General features: G+C 35.7%; 1 protein-coding gene across 4 annotated transcripts in view; it reads left to right on the forward strand.

Moving 5' to 3' along the window:
* The window catches only part of Smchd1 (structural maintenance of chromosomes flexible hinge domain containing 1), a 155,170-nt gene that overhangs the window by 94,115 nt on the left and 47,315 nt on the right, over positions 1–13,740 (forward strand). For all 4 annotated transcript variants that reach the window (XR_011704831.1, XM_027942894.3, XM_071602881.1 and 1 more), the window contains 2 exons: positions 2,795–2,920; positions 5,610–5,689. Coding sequence is in view for 3 of the 4 variants with exons in the window: in XM_027942894.3 (XP_027798695.2) it covers positions 2,795–2,920; positions 5,610–5,689 (206 nt within the window). In the remaining variant the exon portion in view is untranslated. The remainder of the gene's footprint in view (positions 1–2,794; positions 2,921–5,609; positions 5,690–13,740) is intronic.

A 13,740-nucleotide genomic window follows, 5' to 3' on the forward strand; every position in this document is an offset into this window, starting at 1 on the left:
AAATTGTAGTGGAGTGTTTAAAAAGCATATCCTAGACATAAGGTCATTATACCCATATATATTTTAGTATGCCAACCTATGAAAGTACTTAAATCTTAGAACAGTAATTTTACAAATATCTGCCCAATTTTACCTTTAAAGTTTTTTTATTGAATTTTAGAATTCTAATTTTATTTTTTAACATTTTTATTTATTTTTAATTGAGAATTGCCAATTATATACGTTTATTATGTATAATATGGCTTTTGAAATGTGTATTACATTGTTTATTGGCTAAATTTAGCTAATTATATATATGATCTCACATCTTGTGAGAACATTTAAAAATCTACTCTTTGCAATTTTCAAAAATACATTATTAACTAGTCACCATATTGTCCAATAGATCTCTTGAACTTAGACATCCTATCTGAAATTTTTGTGACCTTTAATAGAATAATTTTAAAATGTTCGAATTCTAGCACTCAGTTATGGTATAGCAGGCTTTAATTATTGATGTGACTTACACTTTTTTAAAAGAAAGTGAGCTCACTTACCCATAGTAGTAGGTAAAATGATTTTAGTAAAGAAGCAAGTTGTATAAGAAAATTTACATGCCTGTGCCCCACTTTGATGTTTCCCTTTTTGATTTGTGAATTTAAAAAACAGGAAAAAATTGGTTATGCTAGTGTACTTAAAAATTTTTTTTTTAATAGTGTGTTGAGCAAGGTATTTCACTGAAAAGCCAATGGGAGTGTATGTATTGTGTAAATTAAAGCATTTTTGTGGCTATTGTTACCAATCAGGAACTTGTTAATATAGTTGACTATATTATAGTGCTTATCAGGTGGGAAAAATCTTACTAACATGTTCATCTTTTTGTATGATTTTGAAGGGGGAGACTGTAAAAATAATGACAGCTTGTTAATTTGTTACAAGATTTATTTGTAGATAGCATAATAATTCAGGAACTTTAAAATAAAACATAAAACGAATTTATTCATCTGTTAGTCATGTGTTTTGTATATCCATAAGACTGGAAAAATTATCACTTTGTATCTCATTTTCCTAATTTAATTCTTGACTCACCCTCTTCCCATAGAAAGTAAGTACAAAATGGAACTGACATAATAACCTAGTAAAATAATTTTAAAAATAAATATATAAGTATCTACATAAATTATTAGGAAACTCAAATTCTGAAATGTTAAATAACATGCCAGTTTGACAGAAGGCCTGGAGATGCAGCTCCTTTTTTTCACAAACATTTAATTTTGGAAACTGACTTTTTCTACTATTTCCCAGAAAATTTCATTTCTGCTGGCTTGGGCTATAGTTGTTTACTGTGCTAGATGTGGCACATACCTGTACTCAAGGAGGCTGAGTTAAGCGGATCAAAACTTTGGGGCCAGCCTGAGCAAGTCAGCAAGACCCTGTCTCTGAATAAAACTTTTTATTTTTATTTATTTATTTTTTTAATATTTTATTTTTTTGTTTTAGGTGGACACAATATCTTTATTTTATTTTTATGTGGTGCTAAGAATCAAACCCAGTGCCTCACGCATGCTAGGCAAGCACACTTCCACTTGAACCACATCCCCAGCCCCTGAATAAAACTTTTGAAAGGACTGGGGTTCAGTGTAAGAGCATTTGTCTAAGATTTATGAGGCCTTGGGTCTGATTCCTGGTACTGAAAAAAAAAAAAAAAAAGTCATTTACTGAAAGATATCCTTTAAAAGTAGTTAGGAATACTTTTAAAAGTTAGGATATCTTTTAAAAGAAGTTAAGATGGATAATTATTTGTGATAAGATTAAAGTACTTAGAAATTTATAGCACTTTCTAAAATTCAAGTTTTTTATATTTTTGGCAAATGAAATATACACTCAACTATAGCCTTGTAAACTTCATGGGAGATAAGCAATATACCTAAATTAGTCTCAAGGTTCTTGTTTGTTTTGTTTACACAGCATTAATTTTTCTCCCATTTCTAATAAACTTCTCACAGAGTGAGAAATGGAGAAAGCAGAAGAAACATAGATAGGAGAGAAATGATAAATTTCCTTTTTCACTCTTTCATTCTCTCCCATCTTCTTTTTGTAACTTTTAACTCTGAAACAAAGCCAGTCTCAATGGTACATGCTTGTAATTCCCACAGTTCAAGAAGCTGAGGCAAAAAGAACACAAGTTCTAGGTACCCTCAGCAACTTAGGGAGACTCAAAAAGAACTCGTGATGTAGCTCAGTGGTGGAGTACCCCTGGGCACAGTTCCCAGTAATACCAAAAAAGAATTAAAAAAAAAAAAAATCTGACACAGAATTGGACTCTTAGCAGTTACCTTGCTTAACAATATGTCCTTTGATATATCTAATATTAATAGATCAGCAGACAGAGTCCTAGAATTAAACAAGCCTTACATATTTTCTAGGGAGAAAACAAAAAGCATTTAAAACCAGCAAGACTGGGTAGATCATTTGTCCTCTTTAACCAAGGGTTAGAAAGCTATCCCACATAATACATAATGGCAGAGAGCTAAATATTTCCAGAGGAGCTAAACTACAGATTGCCAATGCTAAATCTGAGAATCAAAGATAAACTTGTTTCCACTGAATTCATTCTAGTATGTAACTTATAGCAAAGTACCTTAAAAGCCACTGATGTCAAATGCTGTTTTTCCTTTTATCAAATTGTCAATCATTTCTATAAGAGTGACATTTATGGTAATTTAGTTGGCTTTCAGGGCTTTATAAGTATGCAAGTAAGTACATTGGTTGGCATGTGTGTTTTAATGCTTCTAAATATTTATATTCATTTCAGCCCATTCCAGTGATTAATGGAAGAGAATTACAAAATCCTCTCACTGTTCAACTTTGTGATCAGTGGGATAATCCAGCACCAGTACCACACGTTAAAATAAATCTCATAAAAGCTAACAATTTAAAGGTAAGTTCTTCCCTAATTATTTTTCACTTAAACCTCTGTACTTCAGGGCTAGGGATGTAGCTGTCTCGTAGAGTGTTTGCCTAGCATGAGCAGCACCCTGGGTTTGATCCCCAGTGCCACACACAAAAAAAGAAATTGTACCTAAAGATTTAGTGTTACATTCTTTCTCTTTCTAAAATATAGTCTTAGGTGGGTGTGGTGGTATAGAACTGTAATCCTAGCTACTCGGGAGACAAGACAGAAGGATAACAAGTTAAAGGCCAACCTGGGCAACTAATAAGACCATGTCTCAGAATAAAATTCAAAAGTGAGGTATGTGGCTTAGTGGTAGAGCACTTTTCTGACATATGTAAGATCTTGGGTTCAGTCCCCAGTACGGCAAAATTACACACATGTGTAATTTTGTGTAGTGTGTGTGTGTGTGTGTGTGTGTGTAGTCTTTATTACTACTCAGTATAAATCAACTTGAAGAATGTTTATATTTATTTTGAGGAAGTAAAATTTACATATACAACTGGTGTAATGGGGCCAGTATTGTATGGGCAGTTTGAGTGTTCATATAGTACTAATAATGTTTGCACTTCAGATTAAGATAGATAATTTTAACAAAGTGAATGAAGACATACCATGAAGATCTACAGTGTGGGTTAAGGAGTAGGTATTATTGGGAAAACATGCTGAGTCTGAACAAAAGAGGCATGCAGATATCTGTCCTCTAATCCTATGGAGAACTACCAGAGCCAGGGCAGAGCTGCTAGACCTTATACTACATTGTTTTCTAGGGTGAAACAGCTCTCCTCTATTATTATTTTTATGTGGCAAGTGTGAATGTGGCCTACTAAGGTCTAGGGAGAAACACAGTGCTTGGGTCCAAAGAGTTCAGTGTTAGGTATCAGCTGCTTCCATAATGTTGGGACAGGCTGTTGCTCATCATCTAATGGAAACTAGGTTCCTGATGCAATGTTGGAGGCCCTCTTACTATGAAAAAGAAGAAAAACTACTGCTCCTTTTAAGATTTTATTTTTACACAGTACCTTTTTTTGATTGAAGGAAATTTGTTGGCCAAGTTGTTGCTAGGCAATCCACAGAAAGTTACTGGGATTATATTCAGACAGTCTGGAATATCCCTCCACAAATATTTATTTCTTTTTTTAGGGTGGGTGGGTGGGTACTAGGGATTGACTCAAGGGCATTTGACCACTACGCCACGTCCCAGCCTTTTTGTATTTTATTTAGGGACAGGGTCTCACTAGTTCAGCACCTTGCTTTTGCTGATGCTAGCTTTGAACTCAGGATTCTCTTGCCCCAATCTCCTGAGCTGCTGGGATTACAGGCGTGCACCACTGGGTTGGGCCACAAATATTTCATTAATGGAAGAAACATTGCCTCGAGGTGGCAGTGTTCTTGAAATCAGCTGGTTCAATTAGATTCCCAACAGAGATTTTCTAGGACTTCAGATTTGATCTTAAAAGTCAGTGGAGGAGATTAAAGTACCAAAAATGGCTTATGATACTTGGACCTATTTTTCTACTAAAATAATGAGAGTCAGGGTTCTTAAAACTGTCCAACAAACCTATGGGATTGCTATGTAACATGACATTTAAGATTTCTCTGACTTGGACTGGGGTTGTGGCTCAGTGGTAGAGTGCTCGCCTAGCCTGTGAGGCACTACGTTCGATCCTCAGCACCACATATAAATAAATAAAGATATTGTTTTGACCTACAACTACAAAAATAATTTTTCTAAAATATTATCAAAAGAAAAGAAAAAAAGATTCCTTTGACTTTGCAACAGGGATTTGGGATCCAGATGGGGAGAGGAAGAACTTTAAGATGTGTCAGAAGGCAATCGATCCAAGGGTAAATGGGATGAGTGTTAATATAAGACTTTAATCCTGTCTTTGATTCCATTTTTTAGTGAAATGTCAGTTTCTCCTTTTTTTTTCCCCTCTCTATCCATTGTTTTTTGTGTCAGCATGTAACACTATTCCATACTCTGTTCTCTTAAGCAGAAATGAGGTTTAGAGTTTAAGAGACACTTGATTTTCCACTACTACAGTCTACAAATCATTTTGTCCTGAACGTTTGCTTCCAAGAAAGTGAAATAGTGGTTATTTTCAACCTAAGAATAAGGGTATGATTCTAGTTTCTGGAATAGCATCCATAAAGGTTGAGACTCTTCAAACCTATTATTAGGAAATGTCGCCTCCAATTTTTAGTCACTTGAAAATGAAAGCTTTTTTATCACTATAAAGGGTAATATTGCAGTAAAATTTAAGACACACCTGAGTAAAATTGAACAGATGGTTTTATGATGCCTAGAATTGAATGTACGGGTATATTTATATCTCTATAGCCGTGCCCCACACCAGCCCAGTTTGAAATGCACCTTAAGTGTTTTAGTAACCATATCTATGATTTACACCAATATTTAGTGAACCTAGAATCCTGCAACTTTTAACATGAAATTCTAGTTTAATTGACCAAAATGGATGACTCTTCTCTTTTGGATTACGTGATTGCATAAGACATTATTTCAACTGGTGTCAGATGACAAATTTTTAGAAGTGTGTGTAAATATAACTTTTAAAATAGGAATAGATGAAAACCACATTGTAATAGAGGAACACACCTTGATTGATATATAGAATTTTTTATAATTAACTATTTTATTTTGTTTTGATTTTAGCTCATGCCTTCAAACCAGCAGCATAAAACAGATGAAAAGGGCAGGGCTAATTTGGGAGTGTTCATTGTTGTTGCCCCTAGGTAAGAACTCAAAGTTTGTTAGATATTGGTGTTATAGAGATTGATTTTTAAAAAAATATATAATTACTAATGCTTATTAATTGTAAAGGTTAAAAGGTTTTGCTGTGATATATTAATACATGTATATATTAAGGTTTGATCTTGTCTGTCTTCCCTTCTGTTACCCTCTTCTCTTTCCCCACTGCTCTCATCTTGTCCCCTTCCCCTCCTATAAGAGTCTCTTTTCTACTTCTAGATCATATTTTTTTTTTCCCCTCTTTTCCAGATCTGATAAAAAATATGTCTTTCCTTGTCTGGCTTATTTCACTTAACATGGTGTTCTCTAATTCTATCCATTTTCCTGCAGATGACATGACACTTAGTAGATGTCTGATAAGTCCATTTGATCTATAATTTAATTTTACTCTGCTGTTTCAGTTGATGATTTTTGTCTTATCTGCTGGTGAGAGTAGGGTGGATGTTGAAGTCACCTACTATTATTGCATGAGGTCTTTATGTGCAGTATCATTCGTTTTATCAAATTGAATATGCCAGCATTTGGAAATATATATTTATATTATTATATCTTATTGATAAGATATATCATTATTATCAATATGTAGTGACCACCTTAGTCTCCTGGCCAGTTTTTGACTGAATTTTGTTTTATTGGATAAGAGTATAGCTACTCCTACTTACCCAAATTCTATTACTCTATTATTCTATCATTCTATTCTATTATTCAATATTATTTTCCGTCCTTTGGGCACTTGTAGTCTGTGCCCATCTTTGCTGTTGAACAAATTGTTGAGTCCTGTTTTTTTTTTTTTTCTTTTACTTCTTTGATTAATTTTTTACTAGTTGCTCAAAACATTACAATGATCTTGACATATCATACATTTGATTCAAATGGGGTACGTAATCTTAATCTTATTTTTCTACAGGTTGCAGGATCACATTGGTTATACAGCCATGTTTATACATAGGGCCATACTAGTGTCTATTGTATTGTGTTGCCCTTCTATCCCCTCCTCCCCTCCTCTCTTTCTACCCAATCTACTGTGACACGTTTCTCCCTCTCTCTCTTTTTTCTTCCCCCTCACACCATCTTATATGTAATTTTGCGTAACAATGAGGGTCTCCTACCATCTTCCGTGCAATTCCCCTTCTCTCTCCCATTCCCACGCACCTCTCGTCCCTATTTGATGGTAATCTTCTACTCATGCTCTTCCTCCCTGCTCTGTTTTGAGTTGTCCCCCCTTATATCAAAGAAGACATTCTGCATTTTTTTTTTTAGGGATTGGCTAGCTTCACTTAGCATAATCTGCTCTAATACCATCCATTTCCCTGCAAATGCCGTGATTTTGTTGTTTTTTAGTGCTGAGTAATATTCCATTGTGTGTAAATGCCACATTTTTTTTTATCCATTCATATATTGAAGGGCATCTGGGTTGGTTCCACAGTCTAACTATTGTGAATTGTGCTGCTATGAACATTGATGTAGCTGTGTCCTTGTTGTATACTCTTTTTAGGTCTTTTGGGTATAGTCCGAGAAGGGGAATAGGTCACATGGTGGTTCCATTCCCAGCTTTCCAAGGAATCTCCATACTGCTTTCCAAATTGGCTGAACCAATTTGCAGTCCCACCAGCAATGTACAAGTGTACCCTTTTCCCCACATCCTCGCCAGCACTTGTTGTTGTTTGACTTCATAATGGCTGCCATTCTTACTGGAATGAGATGGTATCTTAGAGTGGTTTTAATTTGCGTTTCTCTGCTTGCTAGAGATGGTGAGCATTTTTTCGTGTATTTGTTGATTGATTGTATGTCCTCCTCTGAGAAGTGTCTGTTCAGATCCTTGGACTATTTGTTGATTGGGTTATTTGTTTTCTTGTTGTTTAATTTTTTGAGTTCTTTGTATACTCTGGAGATTAGAGCTCTATCTGAAGTGTGAGGGGTAAATATTTGTTCCTAGGATGTAGGCTCCCTATTTACCTCTCTTATTGTTTCTCTTGCTGAGAAAAAACTTTTTAGTTTGACTATGTCCCATTTGTTGATTCTTGATTTTAACTCTTGTGCTATAGGTGTCCTGTTAAGGATTTTGGAGCCCGACCCCACTAGATGGAGATTAGGGCCAACTTTTTCTTCTATTAGACACAAAGTTTCTGGTTTGATTCCTAGCTCCTTGATCCATTTTGAGTTCACTTTTGTGCAAGGTGAGAAAAAGGGATTCAATTTCATTTTGTTGCATATGGATTTCCAGTTTTCCCAGCACCATTTGTTGAAGATGCTATCCTTTCTCCATTGCATGTTTTTGGCACTTTTGTCTAATATAAGGTAGTTGTAATTTTGTGGATTGTTCTCTGTGTCCTCTATTCTGTACCATTGGTCTACCTGCCTGTTTTGGTACCGGTACTATGCTGTTTTTGTTACTATTGCTCTGTACTATAGTTTAATATCTGGTATCGCTATACCACCAGTTTCACTCTTCCTGTTTAGAATTGCTTTTGCTATTCTGGGTCTTTTATTTTTCCAGATGAATTTCATGATTGCTTTTTCTATTTCTGCGAGGAATGCTGTTTGGATTTTGATTGGCATTGCATTAAACCTATAGAGTACTTTTGGTAATATGGTCGTTTTAATGATATTAGTTCTGCCAATCCATGAACAAGGTATATCTTTCCACCTTCTAAGGTCTTCTTCTATTTCTCTCTTTAGGGTTCTGTAGTTTTCGTTGTATAGTTCTTTCACCTCTCTTTTTAGGTTGATTCCCAAGTATTTTATTTTTTTTTGAAGATATTGTGAATGGGGTGGTTGTTCTCATTACCATTTCAGAGGATTTGTCACTGATATACAGGAATGCCTTTGATTTATGCGTGTTGATTTCATATCCTGCCACTTTGCTGAATTCATTTACTAGCTCTAGAAGTTTCTTGGGTTTGCTTTTTTGGGTCTGCTAGGTATAGGATCATGTCATCCGCAAACAGTGATAATTTAAGTTCTTCTTTTTCTATCTTTATGTCTTTAATTTCTTTTGTCTGTCTAATTGCTTTGGCCAGTGTTTTGAGAACTATGTTGAACAGAAGTGGAGAGAGAGGGCATCCCTGTCTTGTTCCAGATTTTAGAGGAAATGCCTTCAATTTTTCTCCATTCAGAATGATGCTATCCTGAGGCTTAGCATAGATAGCTTTTACAATATTGAGGTATGTTCCTGTTATCCCTAGTTTTTCTAGTGTTTTGAACATAAAAGCATGCTGTACTTTGTCAAATGCTTTTTCTGCATCTATCGAGATGATCATATGGTTCTTATCTTTAAGTCTATTGATGTGGTGAATAACATTTATTGATTTCCGTATATTGAACCAGCCTTGCATCCCAGGGATGAATCCTAATTGATCATGATGCACAATCTTTTTGATATGTTTCTGTATCTGATTTGCCAGAATTTTATTGAGGATATTTGCATCTATGTTCATTAGAGATATTGGTCTGTAGTTTTCTTTCTTTGAAGTGTCTTTGTCTGGTTTAGGAATCAGGGTGATGTTGGCCTCGTAGAATGAATTTGGAAGTTCTCCCTCTTTTTCTATTTCCTGAAATAGCTTGAAAAGTATTGGTATTAGTTCTTCTTTAAAGGTTTTGTAAAACTCTGCTGTATACCCATCCAGTCCTGGGCTTTTCTTAGTTGGTAGTCTTTTGATGGCTTCTTGTATTTCCTCAATTGATCTTGGTCTGTTTAGATTGTGTATATTCTCCTGACTCAATCTGGGCAGATCATATGACTTAAGAAATTTATCGATGCCTTCACTATCTTCTATTTTATTGGAGTATAAGGATTCAAAATAATTTGTAATTATCTTCTATATTTCTGAAGTGTCTGTTGTGATATTGCCTTTTTCATCCCCTATGCTAGTAATTTGGGTTCTCTCTCTTCTTCTCTTCGTTAGCATGGCTAAGGGTCTGTCAATCTTATTTATTTTTTCAAAGAACCAACTTTTAGTTTTGTCAATTTTTTCAATTGTTTCTTTTGTTTCAATTTCATTGATTTCAGCTCTGATTTTAATTATTTCTTGCCTTCTACTACTTTTGCTGTTGTTTTGCTCTTCTTTTTCTAGGGTTTTGAGATGAAGTGTGAGATCATTTATTTGTTGGTTTTTTTCTTTTTTTAAGGAATGAACGCCAAGCAATGAATTTTCCTGTTAGAACTGGTTTCATTGTGTCCCAGAGATTCCGATATGTTGTGTCTGTGTTTTCATTTATCTCTAAGAATTTTTTAATTTCCTCCTTGATGTCTTCTGTAACCCACTGATCATTCAGTAACATATTGTTCATTCTCCAAGTGATATAGGATTTTTCCTTCCTTTTTTTATAGTTGATTTCCAGTTTCATTCCATTATGATCAGATAGTAGGCATGGTATTATCTCTACACCTTTATAATTTCTAAGTGTTGCCCTGTGACATAATATATGGTCTATTTTTGAGAAGGATCCATGTGCTGCTGAGAAAAAAGTGTAACCGCTTGATGTTGGGTGGTATATTCTATATATGTCAATTAAGTCTAGGTTATTAATTGTGTTATTGAGTTCTATAGTTTCTTTATTCAACTTTTGTTTGGAAGATCTGTCTAGTAGTGAGAGAGGTGTTTTGAAGTCTCCCATAATTATTGTATGGTGGTCTATTTGACTCTTGAACTTGAGAAGAGTTTGTTTGATGAACACAGCTGACCATTGTTTGGGGCATATATATTAATGATCGTCAAGTCTTGTTGGTGTATGGTTCCCTTGAGCAGCATGTAGTGTCCTTGTTTATTCCTTTTGATTAACTTTGGCTTGAAGTCTATTTTATTTGATATGAGTATGGACACTCCTGCTTGCTTCCGAGGTGCATATGAGTGATATGATTTTTCCCAACCTTTCACCTTCAGTCTGTGTATGTCTTTTCCTATCAAATGCGTCTCCTGTAGGCAGCATATCGTTGGATTTTTTTTTTTTTTTTTTTTTTTTGATCCATTCTGCTAGCCTTGTGTCTCTTGATTGGTGAGTTTAAGCCATTAGCATTTAAGGTTACTATTGAGATATGGTTTGTACTTCCAGCCATATTTGTTTATTTATGTTACTTAACATGATTTGTTTTTCCTCTTTGATTATTTTTTCCTTTACGTACTACGTCCCACTGTTGGTTTTCATTGTTATTTTTCATTTCCTCTTCCTGTAATGTTTTGCCAAGGATGTTTTGAAGAGCTGGTTTTCTAGCTGCAAATTCTTTTAACTTTTGTTTATCGTGGAAGGTTTTAATTTCATCTTCCATCCTGACACTTAATTTCGCTGGATACACGATTCTTGGTTGGAACCCATTTTCTTTCAGCCTTTGAAATATGTTGTTCCCGGATCTTCTAGCTTTCAGAGTCTGTGTTGAAAGATCAGCTGTTATCCTGATTGGTTTACCCCTAAATGTAATCTGCCTCCTTTCTCTTGTAGCTTTTAAAATTCTCTCCTTATTCTGTATGTTGGGCATCTTCATTATAATGTGTCTAGGTGTGGATCTCTTATGATTTTGCACATTCGACGTCCTGTAGGTTCTAGGATTTGGAATTCTGTTTCATTCTTCAAGTTTGGGAAGTTTTCTCGTATTATTTTATTGAACAGATTGCTCATTCCTTTGGTTTGGACCTCTATACCTTCCTGTATTTCAATAACTCTTTAAGTTTGGTCTCTTTATGTTATCCCATATTTCTTGGATGTTCTGCTCATGGTTTCTTAACATTCTCGCTGAACTGTCTATGTTCTTTTCAAGTTGAAATACTTTGTCCTCATTGTCTGATATTCTATCTTCTAAGTGTTCTACTCTGCTGGTAATAGTCTCATTTGAGTTTTTAATTTGGTTTATTGCTTCCTGCATTTCCAGGATTTCTGTTTGGTTTATATATATATATATATATATAACCTCTATCTCCCTGTATAGTTGATCTTTTGCTTCTTGGATTTGTCTATGTAATTCATTGTCAAAGTGATCTTTCATTATCTGATTTTGCTGTCTAATGTCTTCCTTGAGACTCCAGATCATCTGAAGCATGTATATCCTGAATTCTTTATCTGACATTCCATCTGCTGCAGATATTTCCTCTTCTAAAGTTGAGTTGACCTGCATTGCTTCTGGTCCTTTCTTTCCTTGTCTTTTTATACTGCTCACGTTTCTTTCTGCTTTGTGAAACTGTTGTTATTGATTTTCCCCCTATATATTTATATTGCTCTTGTATAGTTCCAAAGTCTCCCTTTTGTGGAGAAAGACAATGTTAACAGTTCCCAATATCAATAGTACATCATCTAAGCACATGTTTTCCTTATTACTACATTTATAGCTAGACTCTATGTCTACAAATGTTGGTTTCAATTATCATTTACAAATATAGTCATTAGTTTTATGAAAAGCATACTGTTTCTGGTAGCATGAAGAAAACTGAATTTCAGGTGTAGGATGTTATGTTTAGGGGGAAAGGAGTGAGGGTATGGGGTTAATCTAACTTAGTAACTTTGGAGAGCTCTCACCAATAGATGGGTAATTTATGGAAGAATGTATAGATTCAAACTCCTATCTGGATTTATAAGATTACCCTACGTATAAGTAGCAAAATTTAGGGGGTTGCCAGTGGGATAGAGGGAGTAAGAAGGAGAAAAACAAATAACAAGGAAAGAAAGAGAAAAAAGAGAGCGGGAAAAAGAAAATAAGAGAAAAAAGAAAAGAAATAAAATTGGGGGGGAGGTGGGGCATATGCAATTCCTCTATATTATATTATTCTTTTGATTCAGTAGTTAAAGACCTCTTCCATGCACAATTCTTGGTTTCGCATCTGTTGAGGTTGTGAGGACCAGAGGGAGAAGGGTAGAGGAGACTGGATGAATGGATGAAAAAAGAGAGAGAAGAGAAAGAAAAAAAAATGTCTCTCAGAACTCTCTTTTCTTTTCTTCCAGTAGGTGGCAATGTCTATTCCTAGCTTGAGTCTCTGCGTTCAGGGTGGTGGTGGTAGTCAGTGTGAGAGGACTTGAGCTTCCACCTGTGGCCTCTCTATTCTTATTCTCTGAGATGTAAACCAGGTGCCTGATCCGCTGCAGAACCGAGCTTGTAGCCACGCCCACTGGTTGATGGGTTTTAAGGATTGGTGGGATTTTCCAAGATGAGTTCCATCAGTTTTTGTCATAAGGTGTTTGATGAGGTGGGGGGTGTTGGGGAGACCTTATGTTTGTCCAGAGCTCGGTCTGGTGACCGCTCGTCGGCCGGCTGGGCCCCTCCTCCAGTTGGGGTGTTCTGCCTACCGTGCAGGCGGGCCACTGGGCCCCTCCACCCGTTGAGGTTGTCTGTCTACCGTGCAGGCGGGCGGCTGGGCCCCTACTCCAGTTGGGGTGGTCTGCCTACCATGCAGGCGGGTGGCTGTGCCCCCTCTCCAGGCCACGTGGTCTGCCTACCGTGCAGGGGGAGGCTGGGCCCCTCCTCCTGTTTTTTAATGTAATCAATCAGGCTGCATATTTTAGTTGGAGAAGTATGACCGTTTGTGTTCAGGGTTATTATTGAAAGATATATACTAGTTCCTATGATTTTGTTATTTTTCTTCTGGTTGTTTTGAATATTCTGTGTTCATTTTTTCCTTTCAAGAGGTTTGATGGTTTACTGAACCATCTGAGTCTTTTTTAATTGCTTATTTGCTATCTATCTATTCTTCTAATGAGGTTTATTCGTTCTTATGCTCTTGTGATTGTATTAAACTTGCCTCCTTTTCTGAGCATAAATAAGTATGTATTTTTTATTTGTTGTTTTCAGATATACATGACAGTAGAGCATATTTTGATACATTGTACTTACATGGAGTGCAAACCATTACAATTTTGATCTCATTCTTGTGGTTGATGTGGAGTTTCATATATGAGCATAGGAAATTATGTCTGATTCATTCTGTCTTTCCTGTTCCTATCCTTCCTCCCTTCCTTTCATTCCCCTTTGTCTAATCCATTGAACTTCTATACTTCCCCTCCCTACCCTCCTTTGTTACAGGTTTCATGCACATATCAAGAGAGAACATTTGAC

The sequence above is a fragment of the Marmota flaviventris genome, chromosome 16, assembly GCF_047511675.1.
Source record: "Marmota flaviventris isolate mMarFla1 chromosome 16, mMarFla1.hap1, whole genome shotgun sequence".
Lineage (NCBI taxonomy): Eukaryota > Metazoa > Chordata > Mammalia > Rodentia > Sciuridae > Marmota > Marmota flaviventris.